The 27,660-nt window shown below is 38.7% G+C and overlaps 3 protein-coding genes across 3 annotated transcripts; 2 read left to right on the top strand and 1 right to left on the bottom strand.

The window, feature by feature from the left end:
- The first annotated feature begins 1,094 nt into the window (after positions 1–1,094).
- LOC134679423 (acid-sensing ion channel 2-like) lies at positions 1,095–15,247 on the top strand. Its single transcript, XM_063538324.1, has 11 exons — positions 1,095–1,212; positions 2,453–2,655; positions 2,821–2,966; positions 3,361–3,491; positions 3,801–3,885; positions 7,153–7,362; positions 7,900–7,990; positions 8,168–8,221; positions 8,307–8,403; positions 10,594–10,706; positions 13,196–15,247. Exons 1-11 carry the CDS (start codon positions 1,109–1,111, stop codon positions 13,282–13,284), a joined length of 1,323 nt encoding a protein of 440 aa, XP_063394394.1. The 5' UTR covers positions 1,095–1,108; the 3' UTR covers positions 13,285–15,247.
- LOC134679431 (uncharacterized) lies at positions 8,673–9,612 on the bottom strand. Its single transcript, XM_063538336.1, has 2 exons — positions 9,128–9,612; positions 8,673–8,873 (listed from the first exon to the last, which is right to left on the bottom strand). The coding sequence occupies exons 1-2, from the start codon at positions 9,322–9,324 to the stop codon at positions 8,720–8,722; spliced, it is 351 nt and encodes a 116-aa protein (XP_063394406.1). The 5' UTR covers positions 9,325–9,612; the 3' UTR covers positions 8,673–8,719.
- Positions 15,248–15,282: 35 nt separating the features above from the next.
- LOC134678102 (transient receptor potential cation channel subfamily V member 5) lies at positions 15,283–27,019 on the top strand. The gene is given in 16 exon segments (XM_063536552.1): positions 15,283–18,022; positions 18,362–18,540; positions 18,937–19,065; positions 19,857–19,995; positions 21,197–21,386; positions 22,433–22,586; positions 23,059–23,313; positions 23,561–23,798; positions 24,151–24,276; positions 24,361–24,455; positions 24,580–24,704; positions 25,221–25,355; positions 25,568–25,677; positions 25,943–26,124; positions 26,379–26,621; positions 26,837–27,019. Coding segments are annotated over 16 exon segments (2,574 nt in total). The 5' UTR covers positions 15,283–17,931.
- Positions 27,020–27,660: the final 641 nt, after the last annotated feature.

Below are 27,660 nucleotides of genomic sequence, written 5' to 3' on the forward strand. Positions count from 1 at the left end.
GCGGTTAAGCGTCAAGAGGAGTTTAAAAAAAACCGGCCAAGTGGGAGTCGGACTCGCGTATTAAGGGTTCCGTACATTAAGTCCGACTCGCGCTTGACTGCACATTTCTAATAGGTTTTCCTGTCATCTATAGGTAAAGAACTATTTTGTGTATTCAGACGGATAGACATACAGACGCACGAGTGATCCTATAAGGATTCCGTTTTTTGCTTTTGAGGTACGGAACCCTAAAAAGATTTTTTTTAATTTTGTGGAATGGTGTCAATGTGATACCTTAAATGGATTCAGCAACCCAGATTTATACGAAAACGATACCATACACGGCCTAGCACCTTCACTGATGTAGATATATCAAGATAAAATTGAGAGTCCTAAATAAACTTTCAAGAGCGGATATCTCAAAAACTATTCAACATATCGAAAAAATTGACTGAATAAACTTGTAACAAATTAAATTAACTTTCATTTTGTATAAGTGGCCATGTCGCTAAGATGCATAGTTTCCGAAATATAATCGAAAAACCGGAAAATGGGACCTTCAAAGCCCCCTCTCTTCCCCCCGCTCAAGGGCTACGGCCGGGGACTTTTGATATGTTCACCTCCTAACTTGTACTAACCAAGTTACAGAGTCAAAAATTGTGTTCCGAGCATTTCCCTCTACAACTTTTTGGAGCATTCGTTGGCTGACCTAAGTAGCTTATTGCATTTCTTTAAAAACTTATCTGTAAAAGGTTGACGGTCGTTGGGTGTTTATGTGGTTTTGGTCGATTATTATCATTTGCATCGCCCATGATGACTTACTAGAATTACTTACGAGCACACGAGACACTAATAGTAGTTTGACAAACCTTGGTTTTCAAGAGGTATTTTATATTGACATTTGCTGTCACAAATTTGCTGTCAGATTTAGTCGCAAACCGCACGCAAAGTGCACACAAATGTGTCGACACCTTGTTACGGAAAAGTGTACACACGGCGACGACACTTTGTTTCGAAACAATTCTAGACACATTGTGTGGACTCTGTTACGACACATCTGACATTTAGTTACCACTTTGATGATTCTGCGACTGGAATGGTTATATGGGTGAAGTTTAATAATTTTCGTATGAGGACTAGGGCAGAGCTTCAACAGAGGCTTTTGTTTTTTGCGTGGAACAGTAATATTAATGGCTTCAAACATGTAGTGAGGAGCAAAAGTATTCTGGTCAAGTAAGTATAGTACCTAATTTAATTAGTAATCTATTAGTCTATACGTTTTAGTGTCCCGTACCGAAAAGGTAAACAGGAACCCTTATGGTGCATTGGTCTGTCTGTCACGTCGCTAAATATCTTGAGAACTACTTACGCTATATCAATTTGGATACATACATTCGGCCACGTAAATTAGTGAGTCGATTTGTCGAAAGCTGCATGGCGTTGTACCAAAGTTCACTTAGTAGGTACAATTAATCTGGTCAAAAATCTTTTGTGTTTAAGGAGTAACAATTGAAAGGAGATACATAATTTGAAAGTTTGTTCGGAACCCTCGGTGCGCGAGTTAAATGAACTCTCACTTGACCGGTTTTTTTCTTGTGTCTTTCTGACAACTCTGCTCTAAGATATTCTATTTCACAGCTCGGTATCGGTTTGAATTTAAATCCTTCTGATATTATAATGCGAAAGTAACTTTGTCTGTCTTTTGTCTCTTGACGCTTAAAAAACTGCTGAACCGAATTTAGATGAAATATGGAGATAATTCGAGTGACGGTACGACGAAAATCATCATTGTACGCAGACAAAGTCGCGGGCCTAAACAAGAAACAGAAGACCTCAAAGTTATTCACTGTTCAAAAAATCGTGCCTCTTCAATAATAATAGTGCCTATACAATCAAATCAGGTCATTTTGATAACGGACCTCGAAATTTTATTAACCGACTTCCAAATCTCAAAGAAGGAGGTTATCAATTCGGTTGTATGTTTTTTAGGGTTCCGTACCCAAAGGGTAAAACGGGACCCTATTACTAAGACTTCGCTGTCCGTCCGTCCGTCCGTCCGTCCGTCCGTCCGTCCGTCTGTCCGTCTGTCTGTCACTAGGCTGTATCTCACGAACCGTGATAGCTAGACAGTTGAAATTTTCACAGATGATGTATTCCTGTTGCCACTATAACAACAAATACTAAAAACAGAATAAAATAAAAATTTTAGTGGGGCTCCCATACAGCAAACGTGATTTTTGACCAAAGTTAAGCAACGTCGGGCGTGGTCAGTACTTGGATGGGTGACCGTTTTCTTTTTGCATTTTTCCTTTTTTTTTTGCTTTATGGTACGGAACCCTTCGTGCGCGAGTCCGACTCGCACTTGCCCGGTTTTTATTTTTATTTTTTCAAAATATACCTACCTACATATATACATATAGAACCTACCTACCTACTCAAGTAATAAATACTTTTTGAGAAATGGCATTGGTAGATGGTTATGGGCGGCGGTGCTGGCCGCGTCAGCGGGCTGCATGGCCGTGCTGCTGGCGCCGGGTGCGCGCGACAGCGCCGCGCTCAGCTACAACCCCGAGACGCGCTACCTTCTCTGGACGACTACCTTCCCAGCTGTCACCGTGTGCGAGAGGTTTTATGCCTCGACGGCTCAAAGGCAGTTCACGGATAGCGCTCAGTATGGTAATCCCTAGTTTACAAACTACTTACCTACCTTACCTATTTAATTTGTTAGTAATTGAGGTTGTTCCTTCAACGCACTTAGACGGTTTAAGAAATTATTGAGCATTTTCAAATTTTAGATTAAGTTGTCTCTTGAGCTCACTAAATATTGTTTATATTTTCAAGGTCCCCTGATAAAACATTTATCGTACAACTATCGCCGATATTTGACGAACTTGTTGAACGGAATGGGGTCCTGTACAAAGGAGGTCTGCGTACCTTGCGGCTCCACGGTGCCGTGCGACCTGCCCTGGAGGCAGATCATTGATTACGTAACTATTTATTCCATTATAATAAGTTAATAACATTCTACCATGCACATCAGTCGGGTCACGTAAAACTAATCCGATTAAATTGTGTTATGATCTAGTAGTTTAATTAGGAACACTGATTGAATTCACATAATATTGCGAGCCAACGAACACCAAACGAAGGTTTATAGTCGGACCAAAAAAGGTCTGCAGCGGATTTGGCAGCCCACGCAGTGCAAGTGTCATTTATACGTCATAATTTCATAGAAGATTGACGTTTAAAATAACACTTTCACTGCGTGGGCTATCAAATCCGCTGCAGACTATTTTTGGTCTGACTCTAGTAACCAAAAAGTTAAATCTCGTTTGGCGGTCGTATCGGCTGTTCGTTTGGTCAGTGTGGGCGCCCTATTAGATCTACAAGAGCTGCTCGGAGCTCCTGAGCGAGTGCGCGTTCAACGGCGCCGCGTTCCCGTGCTGCGCGCGCTTCCGCGCCGTCGACGCCGAGCACGGGCCCTGCTACTCCCTCAACACGCTCCAGCACAGGTGCGGGCTTCCACCCTATCGCACCATATCTACCTGATAGCCGCCCTACCCAACGTTACAATCGCTATCGCTTCCATAACGAAAAGCTCTATGTCTCTCTATCACTCTTCCATGTTAGTGCGACAGTGACAGTTGCGTTTCGATCGCTACGGAGCGAAAGCCAATGGCATCTTGGCTACGCGGCCTGATAAGATTGCTTATATTAGATACCTACGCTTAATACGCAGATAAACATTTTAGTGACACGATTTTTTGAGATAATCACGTTACACACTTGACACACGGTAATCAATCTTTTTTTATTTGCAGAAATTCCACGCACGAACCACTTATGACAGTAAATAGATCTACTGGACCAGGTCTATTATCATTTCGTGTTCATCACGATACTTTTGTAAGTCAATATGTATTTAGCAGAACAGGCTAGTACGCGTAAAATTATATCAATGGGTAGGAAAAAGTAAAAGGTGTTTTTTTTAGGTGATACAAGAGCTATTAATCCAGTAAATTTGTCGAATTTTGTAACCTGGCTCTTTGCGTCAAATCCGGTAGTTCTGATTTTCTGCAGACTTGTTTATGATGTTGGCCCAATGAATAATCCAAGTTTGAGACCTCGAGCGCCGAACGCAACTTTGTCAAAAATAGAATAAACCGCAATTTTTTTTAGATTTGGGCGATTATAACCCTAAAGTACTAGTTTTTGGTAGTAACTTCCTAGGTCGTTTTTAAAGTAGACTAAATTTGCTACAATAAGACACTAGAATTGTCTCTGTACATCTAATATTTTCCGAGATAAAGCCTTTCAAAATTTTATATTTAAATTTTTATATTTCTAAATATTTTTTCAAAATAGGCACTCATACATTTTTTTATGGAATATAAATATTTTGTAGAACGTGCCGGTGATGAATTCCATATAAATTACCAACCTAACCCTTATATTATAGCTAAGAACTGACGTAAAATTATAAAATTTTGAAAGGCTTTATCTCGGAAAATATTAGATGTACAGAGACAATTCTAGTGTATTATTGTAGCAAATTTAGTCTACTTTAAAAGCGCCCTAGGAAGTTACTATCAAAAACTAGTACTTTAGGGTTATAATCACCCAAATCTAAAAAAAATTGCGGTTTATTCGATTTTTGACAAAGTTGCGTTCGGCGCTCGAGGTCACAAACTTGGATTATTCATTGGGCCAACATCATAAACAAGCCTGCAAAAAATCAGAACTACCGGATTTGACGCAAACGCAAAATGTATAATTTTACTGTATTATATCCTACATATCGAGATTTTACTCATTTATATGATTAACTTTTACTATAACAGCAACATGGGAATCACGAAAATATGCCTCTCATCGTGGAAAATATACTTACGTCATGTCGAATTGAACTTTAACATGGGACACCAATTTTTTTTTTGATTTCAGGTATTCGGTCATATATACAGGGTGATTCATGAGACGTGAGCAGGACTAATCGTGCACACTCAGTAACTGATAATTGATCGATCACCGTCGTATATAGGCGAAACAACCACACTTTTTCCTATTTTTTAACTTATTGGCGAGGGCAAATTTAATTCTCTACAATCATGGTCACCCTACAAGACCTAATTAATAAACATAAAACCTCTTTGACCGTAATGACAGCATTATGATTACGAAGAAAATAAACTGTCAAACTTGAGTGAGATACGAGTTTTCAAAAGTAACCAGACCGTGATGACATTCAATTTGACACAGAATATCGGTAGTTTGGTATTCTAATTGTAGGGTGACCGTGCATGTCGTAAATAAATTAATAACTTTTTTTTTTCAACACGACTAAAAAATTTACGTTAACCTCACTAATACTGATACGAAACAGTTGCTTATAATTTACGAAATGCGCTGTGTTAGTCCTGCTCACGTCTCCTGAATCACCCTGTATAACATAAGTTGGTCCGATTAATGGGTTACAGTCGCGTAAAGTCTATTTCAATAGAACTTGCTAACTATGTAAACAAACCGCCATATTGAAATTGTCTCTGAATGATCAATTTACTAGTGATAGGCAAGACTCCTACATACTACTTTACTAATGTCAAACCATATCGAATAATAAAATACCAAAAGTAAAAAACAAGTAGTTACTTATTTTTAATTTGTATAATCACGATCAGGAGACAAATTAGAACTTAAGAATCATGTATTGATGTATTTTATAACCGTGGCGGTAGGTACAGAGCGTGGGTTGGGTAGTGTGTAGTGGGTTTATATTACAAACTTTAGTCACAACACTACCCATCATAGACAATTGTAGAATTTAAAAGAAACAAAACCGCCATTCCATCAGGTCCTAATAACCTAACTTATGAAACCATTTTAAACTTTTAATTAAATATCCAAGATACAGTTACATATTTATGTATTTTACGGAACGGATCGTTTCAATAGTGTATATGTGTATGGTTTCAATGGTATTTGATGAGAAGGTGTGAAAATTCAAAGAGAAATAGTGATAAATCAAAATTGCGTTGTTTATTTACATAGTTTGCAAGTTCTATTGGAATTGACTTTATATTTTGTATCACGTAAATAGTTATACCCGGTATGCTGCGTGCGCTAACGAACCACAATTACAAAAACTTTATATTAATACATATGGGAAGTATAATGCTACGGGCTACGGCGTAGCACCCGTAGCAAACTGAACACGTTGCAAAAAGCAATAGGGAAAGGTGAAAAAGGAAAAGTAAATACATATATATATAAGTACTTGACCTTTGATTCGGATGACATAAAAATGCTTGAATAAGCATTCTTGTTTCATTGAAATAAGACACTTTAACGCATATCAAATTTTATGATCCTACTCGTACTCGGTACGCTTGCTGTGACTACATAATATTTGTGAGGCGTATTCAGGTTTAACTAATATCATACCTACCAAACATGATATTAGGCTTAGGATGCAACTCTCACGCTAATTTAATAGAGTTGGACCAAAAAAACGTATGTTTATTGCGTGGGAAATATGTCAACATCCACAGACATTGACAAATATGCATAATAATATTGCAAATGTGCGTCATGTGCAATATTTGTGTATTGTCAATAGAATCAACAACGGCGCCGCACTAGTACGAGTATGGCAAATTATTCAGGTCAATCGGCCAGTGAAACTGGGGCACGAGAAATTAAAAACTGATTTATATACGGAAAAGTTCTAAGTGTGTAATGAATGTAATGGTAATGACAAATAGTTACATTGACGGCTACGCATAGTACCAACCTACTTACCTAGTACTTTTATTTTACTCTCGTATTTTCTAATTATCCACGCATAATTAAAAAAAAATATCTCATAGTAACTTCGAAGTATGTAGGATATAGAACTCAATATAATTGTTATTTAGAGTTTAATATATTTTATTCAAAGTTTTGTGCGAAAGGTACGACCTTATACAATACAATACAATACAATACAATACTCTTTATTGCACACCTCACATACACCTTATTATACCTAGGTTAATATAACGAATTTTTAATTTACTCGGTTAATGAGAAACTCAGGGAGAAAATTGATATACTTACACATAAACATTGACTAGCGCTGGTAGTTAAATACATATATATACATATGTAGGTACAAGCCGCAACATTTTTCGACAGATATCCGTTCACAGTCCGGAAGAGTTGTCAACAAATAATTTGGATAACAAGTTCAAGTTTGACGTGAAAACACGAGAAGAGAACTGGGTCGAGTTCCTTTTCTCGCTGGTGGAGATGGCGAACGACCCTCTGCTAAAGTTCGAGGAGCTACTCGTGCGCGGCTGTCGCTATCTGGAGGAGGTGCCAGCTACCGCCCTCTACACTTACCCCGCAAGTGTCTGATTTACTTCTAAACTTTCTTAGCTTTTTAAGGCCAAAAAACACAAGATGGGTTAGGTACGTATACGGTTCCGGCCCGTGCCAGGCGTGGCTCACTCCGCGATTTCGTCGCTTTGCTACAGGTAGCTAAAAGTACATCCGTTCCACCCCAATTTTGGGGAAAGCCATAAGCCGCGCGTGGCGCTGTCGCCACCTAGCGGCCATATCTGTGCTGATCGTAACAGACGCGTTTTGTTAGAGGGTGAGTCTTCTGTACCTAGTATGTACTATTATTTATTCTGTGCCCGTGCGGCCGCGTGCACGACACTGATATAGGTACTTAATCCACTGGTCTTCTTCTCGTGTTAAAAAAAATATATTATTACGACGACGAATTGGATGTGCCTACTACCATATTTGAAATAATTATCATAAATTAAACGTAGGTACTGGATAGCCGTAAAAATTGTAGGTAGGTACGCCTTGTTCTTTGTTTATTGTGTTCATATTACTATAAAAAAGTAAATTACAAATGTTTCGAGTTTTTAGGTATACTCTTACGGAGCGTGCAAGCTGGCTGAGAGCACCAAAGCCTCCTTCCGGCACTGCGGCTGTGTGCACCCGGCGCGCGACCTGGCTTGTGAGTTCTCTGCGCTACTACTTATTTGTATCGGGTTACAGCCGCGCACTGTACGCTACGAAAGAGAACCATAATTATACGTTTACAAATAAAAAATAGAAATGCTAAATTCTGACTTGTATTGTAGTCTCTCATTATTGTAACAATCACGTTAATTATTAAGTAATATTTTTTCAGACGAACAGAAATATTGCAATTATACTGGGCTCAATTGTTTGGTGACCTATGAAGGTATGAATGATTACTTATTTGCCTGATTGAGGACTTATGAAAAAATATACAGTTATATAAATTATATATTTTTCCATTCAACAAGCAAACAAGAACAAGTTAGGCATAGAGCAGAAAAAAAACGACGCCCCGTGCTTGCCGTCCTGCAGCGAGAGTGAGCTGACCACAATACATATATCCAAGTAAGGAAACTAAATACAAGATTACTTAAGGTGTATTATTTTGAATTTATTTATGCCTAAATAAATAAATTGCAAATAATAAAATAAAATTGTCTGGTGACAGTGAGAAAGTTCTTCTAGGAAGACATATGTATGCCCCATGTCTAAAAACTCTTAAGTTGCAAATAGGTATTACACACCTGTCTGAATGTTTTACTATGACTAAATATAGCTTAATAAGTTGACGTAACCCGAATATAAGTCAGATGGAAAATATGGTAAATAAAGAAAATCTATATCTTGTACCATTGATATATGTATGTATGTATTCTAGATATCATAAGGAAATAGATATTTTAAACCTGTAGTTGGGCAAAGCCTTTTTCGTCAGTGCATACCAGAAGCAAATGTTGAAGAAGTAGACGATTGTCAGCAATATGGTGAGCTGTGATAACCGACACAGCCGCAGGAAACTTAGCTTCAGAGAACCACTGCAACAAAACGAGATGTCTGATCAACTTTTTCCTGTAGGTACCAACAAGTTGTAAACTGGAAATAAATACAAGTTTCGATTTATCGATATTTCTTGTCGATTCGCTTGATCGAATACATAATGTTCAAATGTTCAGAGGAACATGAGGCCAATACAATAACGTCAATAACAATCCATGAATTCGTGCCTCTAAGTATTAATTAAAATTATACGTAAGTAAATTAACTATTGTGTGACAAGTTTATCACTTACTCTCTATCTGAGAATTCTTCCAAGTTTATTGAATGATATGACTCGTCGTCATTTGCCGGTGGGTCTGGGAGCACTGTATAGTCTCTTGTAAATTGTTCTTGCAAGCAGCAGATTCTTTCCATTATAAACGATAACAGTATTGCCCAGAAGTAATCCAAGTACTCGAATCCGAAAAACCAGCTTTTCACTTCTTCCATCCTACCGTGAGATTGTGGTTGTGGTACCCGAGTTTAGTTTTGATGGAAGGGTACGGAGTGCAAGAAGTTGGCGACGGTAGATGCCGGCACGGCGAGGCGAAGGCAACATGTTGGAATGGCCTCAGCAAGGAGCCGCGCATCTGCCTCACGAGCTCGCCGCCCGTATAGCTTTTTCCCCGTTGTATACGTACTGCTGCTACACCACGAAAATAGTATCTCGTTTAACCATTTTGATAAAGTTACCAAATATTTTGATTAATTTCGCTCATTTTATACGTTTGACAGTTGTCTTATTTTGACAAATGTTGCATAAAATTCAAATATTATGTTTTTCCCTTTTTCACCAGATATACACCTACATGTCAAAAATGGGTGGCTTTACGGCAAAGAATATAATACTCACTGCTTTACGGATACATTGTCGGTTGTGAATAAGACTCAATGAGTATAAGGATAAAATCTGACATGGATCTTATAATAATTTTTAAACGACAAAGCAGGATCTTTTAATTGAGAACGTCACATTTTAATGATTCATTTAGGGCTTTCGTCTTCGCAAAAATACTCTAGAAAGGGCAGACAAGAGCGTTAATAGGGATTAGGGCCATTAGGGGTTAGGGATTCTATGGCTTGATGCAAGATAGCTACGAAAACCAAATATGTAATGGCTCCTCTACACGAAGGGCCAGTGCCAGCCACTCCAAGGGACACAGCCATGCGGTAGAATGAGATAGCAATATCACTTGCTCCCTCTAACGCATACATGCGTCCCTTGGAGTGGCCGGCGTTGGCCCATCGTGTAGAGGAGCCCTAATAACATTCGTACCTACGCGATTAGCTGATCACAGTGATCGCTGGTCGTGTCTCGTGACTATAACTGACGATTTGTTAAATAAGTATTATGCAAACCTAAGTTTTTCCCTGCTGATCAATCGTAAATTCTGCTGATTAACTATTTCCTTTAATGTAGTATGCTTCTTCTTAAGTTAGAGGATTTATACCTAATATGGACATAAAAGTAAAATACAAAAAGACACAACATCAAGGAAAATTAAAGTTTTTAGAGTAGTTAGAGGAAACTGTAGTAATTAGGCAGTCACTCCTCTATTTTTATATGGGTGCTTTAAATTAACTCTTATTGAATACTCCGGTTTTATCCAGACGCGCCGCACCGCAACTGAACACAGCATATTTTTTCTTACCAAAGACTATAAATATTAAGTTAAAATTGATTTAAATTCGTTTACAATAAGTATTTCTTCTGATTAGGAAATGGGTGAGCGAGGACACCGAAGCGGGAACAAAGGTGAACATCCGGATGTCGTCTCTGCCGCACTTGCGCTACGAGCGGCACCTGGTGCGCTCGAGTCTGGATCTAGTCGGTGAGGCCCACTTGACTCAGACCAAGCTCTGGGCTATAACCGCGAAAATCGAAGTTCGCAAATTGCGGTGATTTTTCTCTGTCTCTCTAATTGGGATTGTTCATTTTTTTTAGACCCCCATTTTTATTTTATTTTCTGAAAATATAGGTTAATTTAAGATACCAATTTGAATGATTTAGTAATTCGTGGCTCGGTTGAATATTTATAATTTATTGAAAATATGAGATACGACTTCTCGTAAATTACATGTCGTCGGCTGATTAGGATAATGCACAAGCAACAACAAGCATTAAAAAAATAGTTGTCATTGTCAATTGATTGTAATGTCACCTGTCGACAATGTCAGTGTTACGTGTTTCTATAAATAACAATCGTCTGGAATGGAAAACTCGTTTATTTTGAATCATTAATTTCAAAATACCTACGCTATAAATTTGAGAAAGCTGATTCCAGAAATCTGCCTAAGTTATATAATATAACTTAGTTTTATTGGAGTATGTATCCATATAGCATCCAACTCCAACCATAACTTGGCTGAAATCAAGGGAGCAAAAATACAAATGTAAGTTACCTACATCATATATATTTTAACTGATTCGATTTGTAAGAAGATTGGATTCATAAAATCGTTACAAGCGTCCATTGCTAAAGGTAGCTTAGCACCCAGTGGGTGCTTTCTACCGGCTTGTCACCATTGTTTGGATATTGTACTACATACTTATACTACTAACTATATTAGGAACATGCCAATTTTGCTAATTATATCCTATTATTTCAGGTCATCGTGATTCCTATTTAGATACAGCTGTGAGATATGTCACTGCACTTGGGCCCAGAACAAAGTTGAGCATTTTGTATTGAAACGAACGTCATATTAATTATTAATCGTCGTAATACTTTACGACCGTAAATAATGCCTGGGAACAGAGTAAATAACAAACCATACACTTCTCTTCTGGATGGTCAACAAGAAGCCATCATTGTCAGATGCTCGTGCAGAACATGATAAACATACATTTAATGTAACGTTACTATTTTTTTTGGAAACATATATAACATATTTCCCAAATTAATAAAAAAGTAGGTAAACAAAAACATGTTTTATTATTCACAACTCTTTATTAAGTCTTGTCCACCATGATATCAGCAGCTTGAACTGCAACATGTACCTGGAAATTAGAAATTATATCTTTTTAAAGCAGTTTCAGGCTGAATTTTGAGTATGGCTATGTATTCTTGTATATTCCTTCTTTCTAGTAGGCACCATCTCTGTTTAACGGTTTGCCTTTAGATACTCTGGCTACATTACCACAGAAAATAAATAGATACCATGACCCTACCAATAAAGTGAGCTTTTAAATACTTAATTGTAGTAAATTAATATTAATTTTATACTTACATCGACGTGATTCTCACAGCAATACTGTGTGTAACACGTGAAGTAGGTAGGTAGGTATTCCAAGTTTAATTCACGGCACCATCTTTCACGTCGTAGGTCTTCGTGGATTCGAACTATTATTTTTGTGAATCATTCCCACACATAGGAACAAGGTTTTTGATATATTATTAAGCAATGAAATCTACTGTTTAGGTATTAATTATAAATCAAATTGTAACAAACAAGCGCAGCGGTTTAACTGAAAAATTTTGTTATGACAATCGATGACAATGATAACTTTGACAATACGTGAGTGACGGATTTATTTACTATGGTTCGATAACTTTTATTATGCAATGACTTTACATTCAGCCCAGGAGAAGGTCAAACTAAGGTCATAAGGATATTTGTTGAAATATCTTCAATCCTCAATTATTATATCGCAGCAAATGTCGGAAACTGTTTAAAAACCTTATATCTCGAAATGGTTTTCGAAATAGAACATTTGAAAAAAAATGAACAATCCTAATTACGCCTTCATTGGAGTAAAAGAGAAAGATACCCGCAATTTGCGAATTTCGGTTTTTGCGGTAGCCGCTCTGGATGGGCTTTGTAGGCACAGAGTGTGGAAGTGTCACGTGTACTTACTTGTATTTTAGATTGAATTAAGATGAAATTAATGTAAAAAGTAACATAATTATAAATATGCCTTAAAGTTCGTATTGATTTGGTAATGGGTGAAGTAAGTTACAATACAAACTGCCGTACCTAAGGGCCCTGTTGCCATGGAAGGCCACAATTTAATTTTAAAATAGTGGCTCTTAAAATCCCTTTGTTCCACCCAGACAACCAAGTTATCATCACTTTGCTGGTTATTTAGATCAAAACTCATTAAGTCAGTTCAGACTACTAGTTTCTTAAGCGATCTCTGTAGATACACTAGATACACCTATATTATTTTGATTTCATGGGATTTTTAATTATGTAACTCCGTAATGGCCTGTTAAATTTGTTTTCTTCAAAAACTGATGAGATACCTAGTTGCATTGTAGCAAACAAGAACTTAGTCCCTTTGTAAAATAAAAAACTAATTCTTCTGTATTCATTTCAGTTTCCGTAGGAGGAGTCATTGGATTGTTTTTCGGAGCTTCTATACTAAGTTTGGTGGAAGTATTTTACCTTATCATTCGAAAACCATAAAAATATTTAGTTATATATTAATAAATACCCCGAGAACCATGCCTTTTTAACCGACTTCCATTTCATAGAAGGAGGAGGTTCTGTATTCGGTTGTGGCTATTTTTTTTTTTTCTATGTACGTTCACCGATTACTCCGACATCCGTAGTCCGATTTGAGTAATTCTTTTTTTGTTTGAAAGGAGCTACCTCCGAGTTGGTCCCATTTTAATTTGGTTCTGTTCTGATGATGGGATCCATGAGGAATTGAGGGAACTCCTCAATTTTTAAAGGCACATGCATGGTGATTTGGGTGTTTTCTTAAGCAACTCGAGCATTTTCTCCCGAAAACCACCACTTTGATGAAGTAGACCTGATGATGATGATTGTTTTGATGATAATGATGATGATTTTTTAAATGTAGTATGTTCAGCGATTACTCCGGCACCTGTGATCCGATTTGAGTAATTCTTTTTTTGTTTGGAAGGAGTTACCTCCACGGTGTTTCCGTATTATTTTTGGTTCTGGTCTGAAGATGGAATCCATGAGGAATTGAGGGAACTCCTCAATTTTTAAAGGCACATGCATGGTGATTTGGGTGTTTTCTTAAGCAACTCGAGCATTTTCTCCCGAAAACCACCACTTTGATGAAGTAAACCTGATGATGATGATTGTTTTGATGGTAATAATGATGATTTTTTTAAATGTAGTATGTTCAGCAATTACTCCGGCACCTGTGATCCGATTTGAGTAATTCTTTTTTTGTTTGGAAGGAGTTACCTCCAAGGTGTTTCCGTATTATTTTTGGTTCTGGTCTGATGATGGAATCCATGAGGAATTGAGGGAACTCCTCAGTTTTTAAAGGCACGTGTAAAGTGATTTCGGTGTTTTCTAAAGTAACGCGAGCATTTGCTTCCGAAAACCGCCAATTTGATGTAGTGCAAGTGTAGCCAAGTGTAGCCTTACCACGAGTTTGACATTGACATATTCGCTAAGTTAGCGACGCTAACGTCTTCGTAACTTACTATTTATGCATCTCGCTCGCACTAATATGCCAGTACGAGCGAGATGCAAAGAAAGTAAGTTACACACACGCTAGCGAATAAATCAATGTCAAACTCTTGGTAAGCTGGTAAGGCTACTGATCGGGGGTTAGGGTTAGGAGTTAAGGCGAAGCGAAGTTAAGGGAATGGCGGTTGAAGGGCTGCTGGTTCAGGGTCGAGGGGTTCATGGATCAGGGGTTGATGCGCTGTGAGGTAGAGTGATCGGGGAGTTGAGGGATTGGGTCAGTGGCGGGGCGGAGGATGGATTTAGTGTAGTGACAGGAATTATAATTTCCCAGACGGACTCGAAAAAATTCCTGATTAAGTACATATTTATTAAAGTAGGTACACGAATTTAGTGTTAATCATGATGTTGTTTTTCATTCATGCGTCGCGCACTTAACAATGCGTTAAAAACTAAAAATGGAAAAATAAAAACTTTTTACAAAAAAAAGAAAACCGACTTCAAAAAGGATGAAATAAAATATTATCCTTTTTAAGTCTATGCGTTACCAACTGATATGTTTGAAGTCGGTGCCAAGCCAAGTAGTAACAATACCCGTCAAAAATAATCAGCTTTAAACCCCATTAGAACTGCCCACCCATTTCTTTTTTTTACAGTCGACGTCAAAGATATGTTTACACTTTTGCACCGTACTCCTTTGTAATATGTAATATAAGACGAAAAGTGTAAACATATTTTTAACGACGACTGTACCGAAAGTACGTTCATTGTCGTCGTGTAAGGCAATCCAACGTAAATCATTATAGAATCGCACCAAAATCATGGTATGCTTCAAAAGTTGGCTTGGCACCGACTTCAAACATATCAGTTGGTAACGCATAGACTTAAAAAGGATAATATTTTATTTCATCCTTTTTGAAGTCGGTTTTCTTTTTTTTGTAAAAAGTTTTTATCCTTCGTATTTTTGTGTGTGTGTTACTGTGTTATATTATAATATAATCTATATATATAAATGCAAGTGTCCTGACTGACTGACTGACTGACTGACTGACTGACTGACTGACTGATTCATCAACGCAGAGCCGAAACTACAAAAGCCAGAAAGTTGAAATTTGCACACCAGATTGCATTTATAAAGTGTACAAGAGATAAGAAGCGATTTTGAGAAATTCAACCCCTAAGGGGGTTAAAAAGGGGATGAAAGTTTGTATGGGGTTAAAGTTTTCTTTTAAGCTAGGAATTTGAAACTTCGTAAAAAGATATATTATTAAAATACAAGAAAACTAATTTCAGCGTTTTTGAAAATTCATCCCCTAAGGTGGTGAAAAAGGGGTTGAAAGTTTGTATGGATATCAAAAAAAATTTCAAGCGGTGGACTTGAATCTTTGTATTTAGGGATATTATTAGAAGACAGGAAAAGTAATATCAGCGTTTTGTAAAATTCATGTAACAGGGTTAAAAAGGGGTTGAAAATTTTAATCCATTACAAATGCTTTGAAACTTCGTAGAAAGGCATAATAGCCGATTACAAAAAAAGTGATTGCAACGTTTTTGGAAATTCAACTCCTAAGGGGGTTAAAAAGGGGATGAAAGTTCGTCTTCGGGTGCAAATTTATTTTAAGCTAGGAACTTGAAACTTTGTAAAAAAGTATCAAATTCAAATACAAGAAAACTATTTTCAGCGTTTTAGAAAATTCATCCCCCAAGGTGGTGGAAAAGGGGTTGAAAGTTTGTATGGATATCAAAAAATTTTTCGAGCGCAGGACTTGAATCTTTGCATTTGGAGATATTATTAGAAGGCAATAAAAGTAATATCAGCGTTTTGTAAAATTCAACCCCTAACAGGGTTAAAAAGGGGATGAAAGTTTGTATGGGGTTAAAGTTTTCTTTTGAGCTAGGAATTTGAAACTTCTTTAAAAGATACATTATTAAAATACAAGAAAACTAATTTCAGCGTTTTTGAACATTCATCCCCTAAGATGGTGAAAAAGGGATTGAAAGTTTGTATGGATACCAAACATTTTTTCGAGTGTGGGACTTGAATCTTTGTATTTAGGGATATTATGACAAGACAGGAAAAGTAATTTCAGCGTTTTGTAAAATTCATCCCCTAACAGGGTTAAAAAGGGGTTGAAAATTTGAATCCATTACAAATGGTTTTGAAACTTCTTAGAAAGGCATAATAGCCGATTACAAAAAAAACAATTACAACGTTTTTGGAATTTCAACCCCTAAGGGAGTTAAAAAGGGGATGAAAGTTCGTCTGCGCGTGCAAATTTTATTTTAAGCAAGGAACTTGAAACTTTATAGAAAGGTATTAAATTAAAATACAAGAAAACTAATATCAGCGTTTTTGAAAATTCATCCCCTATGGTGGTGAAAACGAGGTTAAAAGTTTGTATGGATATCATAATTTTTTCGAGCGTGGGATTTCAATCTTTGTATTTGGGGATAATATTAGAAGACAATAAAAGAGATTTCAGCGATTTGTAAAATTCATCTCCTAACAGGGTTAAAATGGGGTTCAAAGTTTGAATCGATTACAAATGCTTTGAAACTTCTTAGAAAGACATAATAGCCGATTACAAAAAAAGTAATTGCAACGTTTTTGGAAATTCAACCCCTAAGGGGGTTAAAAAGGGGATAAAAGTTCGTCTTGGGGTGTAAATTTAATTTTAAGCTAGGAACTTGAACTTTATGCAAAAAAGGTATTAAAATAAAAAAAAACATGAAAACTAATTCAAGCATTTTTGAAAATCATCCCCCAAGGTGGTGAGAAAGGGGTTGAAAGTTTGTATGGAGATCAGATATTTTGTGAGTGCGGAACTTGAATCTTTGTTTAAGGGCATAGGTACCTATTATGAGAATACAAGAAAAGTAATTTCAGCAACCAACATCAAAATCCACTTGACTTAAAACTTCATACAACTTGCTAAAAAAGAAAAGTACTTAATTTCAACATTGCTTGGATATGAAAATGATAAGTACTAAAGATGTAAAATGTTGAAGATAAGATTCCACGCGGACGAAGTCGCGGGCAACAGCTAGTCTTATATTATAATTTTCTCACTTCTAGAGCTAAGTGCATGCCTGTTTCTTGCTGTTTGTTTACACGCGAGCAGGAGCCAAAGAATCGTTTTCCATACATCTTCTTCACTTAGTTTAAGAGTTCATAGCTACGGGCCTTTGTATATGTGCACACAGCTGCAAAAATGCATACCGTCTTTATGAATGGATTCATTCATATTGTGGGTAAGTACTTTTGAAGCTCTGTGTACATACACTTTTTAGTAGGCACAATAAACGTATGTAGATAAGTACATAATGTGAAGTTTCAGTTTAATCGGATAATGGGAAGTGGGTCTAATTTAACTTGCAAGATTTGACCCGCACCAACATATTACAAACAAACATTGCAAGTTAAATAAAAGCTTGTAAAAATAACATTGATAGATAACAAAAGGTAGGGTAGTTGATAGCATAAACTCAAATTCTACTGAAGGGTATTGTTATGGCAACGAAGTAAGCTTTGTCGATGAGTGGTCGCATAAACTGTATTTGTGCGCCCTTCCCGTCAAGAGTGAAATTAACAGTTCAAACTGGTTTTAGTAGTTATTGTTATTAGTGTATATTTGGATCAGTGATTTCGCTACATAGATCAACATGGGTAATACAGAAAGTAATGTAACAAGTGGTGTCAAGAAACAGGCCGGTACTTGTACCCAGAAAATATATAAGTTGGTTGACGTTAAGGGTGAGTACAGTTTTCTTTGTAAGTTAAAGCTCTCTAATCTCGCTCCGGGGTCGTGATTAAAGGTTTAAAGGACGACTCACGTTAGACCGAGCCGTGTCCGGGCCGGATCTTCCGGGGCTTACTATTCTACGCCATGACGGGTGATAACGTGATGCTTTCCATAGAAAAAGATGGGTTGTAACAGGGGTTGTAAGCTCCGACCCAGACACGTGAGTCATACTTAACGCGGTGAACATAATAGGCACCTTTGCGTTTGGAGAAACGCGGAGGGAGGTGTGTTTTTTGTTTGATGTAACTAAACTAACTAGCCATCGATCGTCATAATAAATATGTCTTCAGGTGGAGGGTTGCTGGTGGACATGATGAAGCGAGCCGTGCAAAACAAGCAGTACGCGGAGATCGACCACGCCATCAAGACGAAGGTGGAGCCCTTCCTGTACAACAAGGGCAAGGGCCGCTACATCCCCGTCTCGCACGTCGTGCTGCTGCGCAACAAGGAGCGGCCCAGGCACAAGCTGGTGGGTTTACTATTTACATACCTACTTACAGGACAGACGAGTGGCTAACGTCTGTAAAGTTTCTCCTTCTGACAATTATAATAAATCTTAAAATGGCAGACAGGGATAAACGACTAGAATATCAACGGATTATTAGACTTGACAAATATATGCTTATCAATAATGCCATAAAAGTAGCCATAAAGCAAAAAATATAATACTCACTAGGAGCCTAAAGCCCTCATTACGCATTGCTATCAAAATCGTTGCAGACTTTTCTTAGCATAACTCTACCGCTCGAGCATGCAGATTAGAGAAGTAAACAGACAAAGGAACGTTAAATGGAAGATATCCGCGATGGGTCCCAACAGATCAAAAAGCATAAATTTACTAGAGTATTTTATGTGGGATTGACAGCTCCCGCCACTGCGCGGCATGGAGAACCCGGACGAGGAGTTCGACATAGAGAAGGACTGGCCGCACGTCACGCAGGAGGAGTACGACGCCAACCCCACCAACTACCGAGAGCTTTGCTGGGACCTCAAGGTTAGCTCCTCGCTGGACATTTTATCTCCGGCCTTTTGATACGGTTCAAAAGCCCGAGGCCCGTTGGGCAACCTAAAGACTCGGTCACACAGGCGCGTTTTGCGGGCGGCGCGTGAGCGGGGCGCGCCGCTTTTACACCCTAAAACGCTCACGCCGCGCCGCGCTCACGTCCTGTCCGGAAAACGCGCCTGTGTGACGGAACCTTAAGGAATTGGCGCACGCACTAAGGAACCAATTTCAGGGAAACTACTTCAGGGAAATTAGACCTTATTTGGATAATTTCAGTATCTATGATGTTTTCATGATATCGTTATGAAAGGAAACCAAAAAAATCATTTTTTCGCGCTACGAGTCGGGTTTCTAATCCGCGACTTCTCACGCCTTACCGCTATCCTATCAAAGTTAATAAAGGGATCGCACACGAATTCTCATTAAATACGAGTATAAATAATAGGGATCTTTCAGTTTTTAGCTTCCTTCCGATTATACTTAGTTATGACAATATTTTCGGTCAATAATTACGTAAGAATAGTGTATCACGTTAATTTAATTCAGACCTCAAAGTATGACGAAAGCGTGTACAGTTAAGTGTAAAACAAGGGTGCATACATAAGTATAACTTCTCAAGAATATGTCCCATAGTTCTTAATTCGCTGACATATGAGGGACATATTTTTGAGTATGATGCGTGGACCCATATTTTTATACTTGACTGGTACCTATTTGATTAAATACATATTCGGTGATTTAGTTTAGAATAATTATAATGTAGTAGTGTTGCCGTGTTGTAGGAGCGTGGCGCCGTGGGCGAGACGATCCTGCACCTGTGCCTGCTGAACGCCACGTCGCTGCTGGCCGACCTGGCCAAGCGCCTGCTGCGCTTCTACCCCAAGCTCATCAACGACGTGTACATGAGCGACGAGTACTATGGTGAGATCCTGCACCTGTGCTTGCTGAACGCCACGTCGCTGCTGGCGGACCTGGCCAAGCGCCTGCTGCGCTTCTACCCCAAGCTCATCAACGACGTGTACATGAGCGACGAGTACTATGGTGAGATCCTGCACCTGTGCCTGCTGAACGCCACGTCGCTGCTGGCGGACCTGGCCAAGCGCCTGCTGCGCTTCTACCCCAAGCTCATCAACGACGTGTACATGAGCGACGAGTACTATGGTGAGATCCTGCACCTGTGCCTGCTGAACGCCACGTCGCTGCTGGCGGACCTGGCCAAGCGCCTGCTGCGCTTCTACCCCAAGCTCATCAACGACGTCTACATGAGCGACGAGTACTATGGTGAGATCTTGCACCTGTGCCTACTGAACGCCACGTAAATTATTATACTTTGTAGTAACGCGCGCAGACAAGGTCTTGACAAAAAAATATTACATATTAATCATTATTTCCATTCCATTCATGAAACTCAGAAAAATAATATAAGAATGCAACTCATTCATTAATTCCGATATTTCCGATACGTGCAGAGACTCCTTTTGCAAAAAGCGAAAAAATCAACAACTCATATTATTATTATTTGATTATTTCGATAAATTGAAGTTCCAAAAACTAATAATAAACAGCTAAAACACCTTTGATTAAACTAGTTAACCATGTCTAAACAAACAATACATAAGTATTGACTATGAGTAGCTTAACTGCAATTATACTTATGCATATAACATATTATTCATTCAGAAAAATTACGTACAGCATTAAGTAATAATGCAATTAAGAAAATAATGTAATTAAAATAAACACTGCGGCATTTTTGCCCTTCGTGGCGGACTAGCCGCGGCGGGCTCTCTACGCCAAAGCCCTCATTTGATAGAGCGCCTGATAAATGCCGCAGTAAATTAAACAACCCTTTACTAATAACTTCCTCTCACTTGGCAAGAGTTCAAGCACGGTTTTCAATCAAAGTAAGTAATATTGTATCTTACTTAGACTTAGCTTGGTCTGACTCTACCAAATTATACTTAGTCACGAGGTACTTAAGGCAAAGGCTTGATAGCAGGTGACTTGAAACACTTGTTAACATATTGAGTTTTGACTATTTATACTTTGAAGGGTTGTTGATTGAGTTTCCTTTTCGTTGTAAAATGCTCCGTTTATGTTAATTAACTTTTAATATCCGCAGGTGAGAGCGTGCTCCACATGACAATCACGAACGAGGATCCGACGATGGTGAAGTTCTTCCTGGACGCCGGCGCCGACTACCACGAACGCTGCTACGGCAACTTCATGTGTCCCGAGGACCAGAAGGCCTCGCGCTCCGACTCGCAAGACCACGAGTGGGTGAATGTGCAGTACAACACTAACTACGACGGGTGAGGATCAGCGTCACTCGCTCATCTTATTAGGATTCCGTACCCAAAGGGTAAAAGGGTCCCCCTATTACTAAGACTTCGCTGTCCGTCCGTCCGTCCGTCCGTCTGTCACCAGGCTGTATCTCACGAACCGTGATAGCTAGACAGTTGAAATTTTCACAGATGATGTATTTCTGTTGCCGCTATAACAACAAATACTAAAAACAGAATAAAATAAAGATTTAAATGGGGCTCCCATACAACAAACGTGATTTTTGACCAAAGTTAAGCAACGTCGGGAGGGGTCAGTACTTGGATGGGTGACCGTTTTTTTTTTGCTTTTTTTTTTTGCATTATGGTACGGAACCCTTCGTGCGCGAGTCCGACTCGCACTTGCCCGGTTTTATATGAGAGGGGTTTAGCGAGATTCCTTGAACGTTCCCTTACTTAATTACGCCTCTATCTACATATATATCTCTCATCTCGAATGATGGTTCCTGTGACAGTTATTTTTTATATCAAGTAGCTATCCTGTAAAATGTTTGTAGACTCACGTAGAATTTTTTGGAAGTTTAACACATTAATTTATTTTGAAATGTAACATTTAGAAAGGTAATGTGCCTGTTAAACTTTTATTGTCAAAAATATTGTAATTATTATTGTTATTTAAGTAACAAAAATACGGTAAAAATATTTCATCATCACTCAAGGCGAGAGGTGTATTAGGTATTAAAAACCGAAACTAATAAGGGTGTCTCTATCTTAACGCAAATACTTAAGCTTATATCATGGTGTAAAATCCCGGCATATAAGTAAATTAAATACTCGAGTAGATTGCGTACGGACTCCACTGTTTATGATGAAAGTGTAAGATTTGACTAACGATTGTGTATCATAAGTAGGAACTCTTACGTCTCTTAGCCATGCCTCAAACCATAACAATTAACAATTTGATCAGAGTATTTTGGCCACTATCAGAGATTAAATGTACATATACGTGTACACGGCTGCTGAGAACTCACTTGCCACATAAACACATACAATTAGTAAAGATGGTAATGCGTTAGGTACGTGTACTGGGGCGAGTACCCTCTGAGCTTCGCGGCGTGCCTGGGCCAGGAGGAGTGCTACCGGCTGATCCTGGCGCGCGGCGCCAACCCCGACCTGCAGGACACCAACGGCAACACCGTGCTGCACATGCTCGTCATCTACCAGAAGATGGTCAGTTGTACATCCCAGTGCGCTGCTCTTGTGCCAAAACTTACACCCTACCGTCACTACCGTTATTTATTCATATTTGATTCACAGTGATTGGGGCTTGGTCCCAACAACAATAGGTACTTATACATAAAAAGTATAAGTATGTAGTACCTCTTACACTTATACAAAATTATGTTCCTACGAACCAAATGTTTATAAATATATATTTCTGCTATTATTTTAAAATCATCTAAGTTAAATATATCGACAGGGACACAACATCCTTATAACCATTAAACATCACTGCATGTAGCCTAATTTTTTAAACAGTGAAGCTATTAGAACACTGAACGACAATTAAGTTATAGATGACATCCATCCAATTGAGTTCTAAAATTCGATGGGTTTATAGGAAAAACTAGAATTCCCTACTCGCACATTCACTTCATGTTTTAATTCTACAAGTACTTAGTACTACTGTTGTGATTGACAGAGTACCTTCGACATGGCGTACGAGGTGGGCGCGTCGCTGCAAATACGCAACGTGCAGAACCTGACGCCGCTGACGCTGGCCGCTAAGCTGGCGCGCACGGAGCTGTTCTTCCACATCCTCAACATCGAGCGCGAGATCTACTGGCAGATCGGCGCCACCACGTGCGCCGCCTACCCGCTCGGCGGCGTCGACACCATCGACACCGAGACCGGCCTCATCAATAAAGACTCTGCTCTTAACTTGGTTGTTTTTGGGGTAAGTTAACATATTCATAGTTTAAATATGATATTATAGTCTCGAGTAAGAAACGATTTTGTTTCAGCTTTTTATTTTATATGTAAATATGTGCATTAAGTAAGTACATAATACGTGAAGCATAAGTAGTACTTATGTTGTATATAAGTAGATACATTATGTTTAAGACACACATACATATGAATATGAATATGAACGTTGGATTTACTACCGACTAAGATGGAGATATTGCGATCTTGGTCCTTAGGAGAAAGACGAGCATCTGGAGCTGCTGGAAGGCATGTTGATCGACCTGCTGAAGACGAAGTGGAACACGTTCGTGAAGTTCCGGTTCTACCGGCAGTTTATCCTGTTCTCGTGCTACTTCCTCGTCAGCCTGGTGTGCTTCACGCTGCGCCCCGGCCCGCCGCCTGACCGCGTCGCACTCAACACGACCACCATCAATTCTACTACTAATAATGATACCGAAATTGTTACCGATGCGGGTATGAGAAATACAAATTAGGTACTTACTTCGAAATCAGGTAGTAAACTGGGTAGTAAATATATTTGCTACCTGACTTCGAAGTTCAAAAGGGTGTCAATTAGGACTTCACTTATAAAATGTTGTTTCATCAAATTAATACGTGTTCGCCAGTTCTAACTTTTTTTAAATACAAAAACTGGACCTCAATCATTATTTGTCCCACAGACCTGTAATTTTTGCTTATTTTTTCTATGATTTGTCCACAGCCTATACTATAAAGACGGCGGTCAGAATAATTTATTTATTTAATATAAAATTGTAGTGATACTACATAAAATATTCATTTGCAGGCTCTATGTATTGTTTTTCAGAAAACTGCACATCATCGTTAAATCCCAGTGATATAGACCCGGGGGCCGTGGAGATATTAAACGAAACTAAACCCGGCAGTGGACCATGTGCTCGTTTTAAAAGCCACACCAAGGACAAGGACAAACGTAGGTTGATATTGAATATGAGTATATAATAATAGTGATATGAAGAACCACTGGAATATGCATTAACCAGTAAATTGTTTACAGCAACTGAACCACCAAAGGAAACCGACATGGAAGACTGGTGGGAAGGACTCACAGAGGAGTGCAGACTGATGAGTGTCGATTCTTGGCAAGCAAAAGTAAGCAGAAGATACAATAGTTGTAGAGTGGATATAAAATACAATAAATACCAAATACATTTTACTATGATATAAATCTGTAAAAGAATAATAAACAATGTTTTTTTTTCATATTTTTATGCAGGTTAGAATTTCTGCAGAGCTTTTGCTTTGGTTAGGGGCGTTGGCTTACATCGGAGCGGCGTTACGAGAAGCAAGATTTCTTGGTTTAAAAATGTTTGTTGAAAATTTGAGCACTGTGCCATCCAGGTATGCATCTATGTACCTATTAAATATTTATAAAAACGTTTTTTTTTCAATTTTACTTCTTTTGGTACTTGGCTCCATATATCCTTATTGTAACTATACAGGGTGTGTCTGACCATGGGGCTTTAAATCCAGGGCTCGATTCTACTCGCTAAACTGAGCTATTTTTATTATGGCACCAGCCCCGAAATCCCGAAAATTTTTTTCACCCTTTCATACATTTTGGCTGATCAGATGTCGACGTTTTCTATGGAAAAGCCAAAAAATTTTCCCCGATTTTAGGGTTGGTCCCATAGTAAAAGTAGCTCAGTTTAGCGAGTAAAATCAAGCCCTGGATTTAAAGCCCCATGGTCAGACACAGCCTGTATATCTTTTAGCAATTTTAATTACACGTATAATCGATAGAACCTTTAAATAATGTGGTAGGCAGTAGCATATAGCAGTAACTTGTCAGCACTGCAAGCATTGCATCTCGCTCGTGTTACATATAAGTGTGCGTGAATATATTTGTGTGTACAGGGTGATGTTCCTGTTCTCGTGCCTGCTGATGGTGGCGCTGCCGACGCTGCGGCTGTGGTGCGCCGACGAGGCGGAAGATCACCTCGCCGTCATCATTATGCTCACCACTGCACCCTACTTTCTTTTCTTCTGCAGGTCATAATTATTTACACTTTATTGCACTATAAATCAAACCATAAAAGCCCGGAAAGTAATAGTAATGATTTCTTAATCGGGATCTTCGTATTGAAAGTAAATAACACTTCAAATTTAAGGTACAAATCACACGCGTATTTTGATTTCTTTGCCATTTCCGTTTTCAAATCGTAAGTACAGACATTCCAATAAAGGTGTATTTTCTCTTGCAGAGGTTTCAAGACTGTGGGTCCGTTCGTGGTGATGATTTACAGGATGGTGATGGGAGACTTGCTGCGGTTCGTCTGCATTTATCTAGTGTTCGTAATGGGGTTTTCTCAAGGTACGTCGCATTAAGGCTAGTTTTCTGCTAGATATAAGATTTTATAAATGTAAATTAATGATCACTTTTACAATATTTAGCAAATTGTAATATTTTTTACATCCTATCCTTTTAACTATTTTTGAATTTATCCATGGTCTAACTACTTATATTTCACTGAGTGTACGAGTACCGACGAAAATTATTCTTTAAAATAACCAGTAGCTACCGAAATATCACGTCAGTTATGTGTGTCGATGCTATGAAGAATTATAAATATTTCCAGCATATTACATAATCTTCCTGTCGTTCGACAATCCGAACACGCCGGAGGGCGTGGACGACTCGGTGTCGAACCCCATGCCGTCGCCCATGGAGAGCATCATGGCCATGTTCCTCATGTCGCTCACCTCCTTCTCCGACTATTACGGCGCATTTGACCGCACCGACCACGAGATTGAAGCTAAAGTAAGTTGCTAGTTCTGAATGGAGCCTGAGAACCCTGAGTTAGACAAGAGTTAGTTAATTAACAACTTAATAAAGTGTCTATTGAATTATTCTCTTCAATGAATACGCAGGACAACTCGCTTGACGTTGAAGGACTAAATCAGGGTAATCAAGTACCTATTGTTGTAAAGATTAAGTATATACGCCATAGTAAATCTATGGCAAACTTGATATTTGAAATCGAACAGACTATAAGTTTAATCATTGGTTTTCAGCTCCTCTTCGTAATATACATGATTATAGTGGCCATCCTACTCGTAAACATGTTGATCGCCATGATGGGCAACACGTACCAGAAGATCGCGGAGACGCGCAACGAGTGGCAGCGGCAGTGGGCGCGCATCGTGCTGGTGGTGGAGCGCGGCGTGCCGCCGGCGCAGCGCCTCCGCCAACTCATGTCCTACTCGCAGCCAATGGCCAGCGGCAAGCGAGCACTGGTCTTGAGGATCAACCAAAAGGTCTTGAGTCACTTAACACCAATATTCCACGACAGAGCATGGTCGCATCGACTTTTCTAACTATGTTAGAGTGAATTCTCAAATCAGCACCAACTCTGCGATTTAGATATTAACGAATGTTTTAAAATTACTGCCGATGTTTTCAAATATTATGGCATAATAAATTAAGTACCTATCTAGTTTGTGCAATCAATTGCAACTTTATCTAATTGTAGGATGAGGACAAAGAAGAAATGAAAGAGATCCTGGAAATGAAGCGGACTCACGAGCGTATCGTGGCCAAGAGGCAGCAACGAGCGGCCGACCTGCAGGCATCGCATGGCCGCGCGCCCCCGCCACCCGTCCGCGATTACCCTATTAGAAAATAAACAAGCATTGTAACCAGACCAGTGGCGTAATTATATGGTGACAAAGTGGACAAAATGCCACGCGCCCCTACCTAGCCTTGATCCTTGAGAGTGGCCCTAATTTTAATCATAGGCGGTGAGAACAAGCCCCCATTGCCTCCATTCAATGATTTTCTCACTCACGTCCGTTGGCATAGTTACGCCACTGGATATGCACCAGTGGTAATTGACTTGATGGTTTATCGTTTAAATACCTGTAGGTACTTATTTTTTTTATTACTTAAATATTTTAGTCCTTAAAGATTATTTACTTCATATAACTTATTGTTTATTTTTGCCTAGGAAATGATTAGGGTTTAATGCCTAGGGTTGACATTTTTTAAAGACTTCTGCGCGTATGCGGCGAAGTTGCGAGCGAAGGCTAGTTTAATTTTAATTACATGTAATGTCATTGTCACTTATTAAAAGCCTAGGGTTCCCATTGCTTGAGTCATTAGGTCATTAGTGTCATTACTGTTACTTAATATTGTTTGCTAAGGGCGTTTACCGTTCCTATAGGTACGTCATAGTCTGTATAATTTAACCCAAATATAATTGCTGTCATAAGTACCTAATTAACATATTAATACAATGGTTTTAAAAGAGTGTGAGATGTAAATACATTTAGAGAAATTTGTATTAAACATGCAAAA

This window comes from Cydia fagiglandana, chromosome Z, assembly GCF_963556715.1.
Source record: "Cydia fagiglandana chromosome Z, ilCydFagi1.1, whole genome shotgun sequence".
Taxonomy (NCBI): Eukaryota; Metazoa; Arthropoda; class Insecta; order Lepidoptera; family Tortricidae; genus Cydia; species Cydia fagiglandana.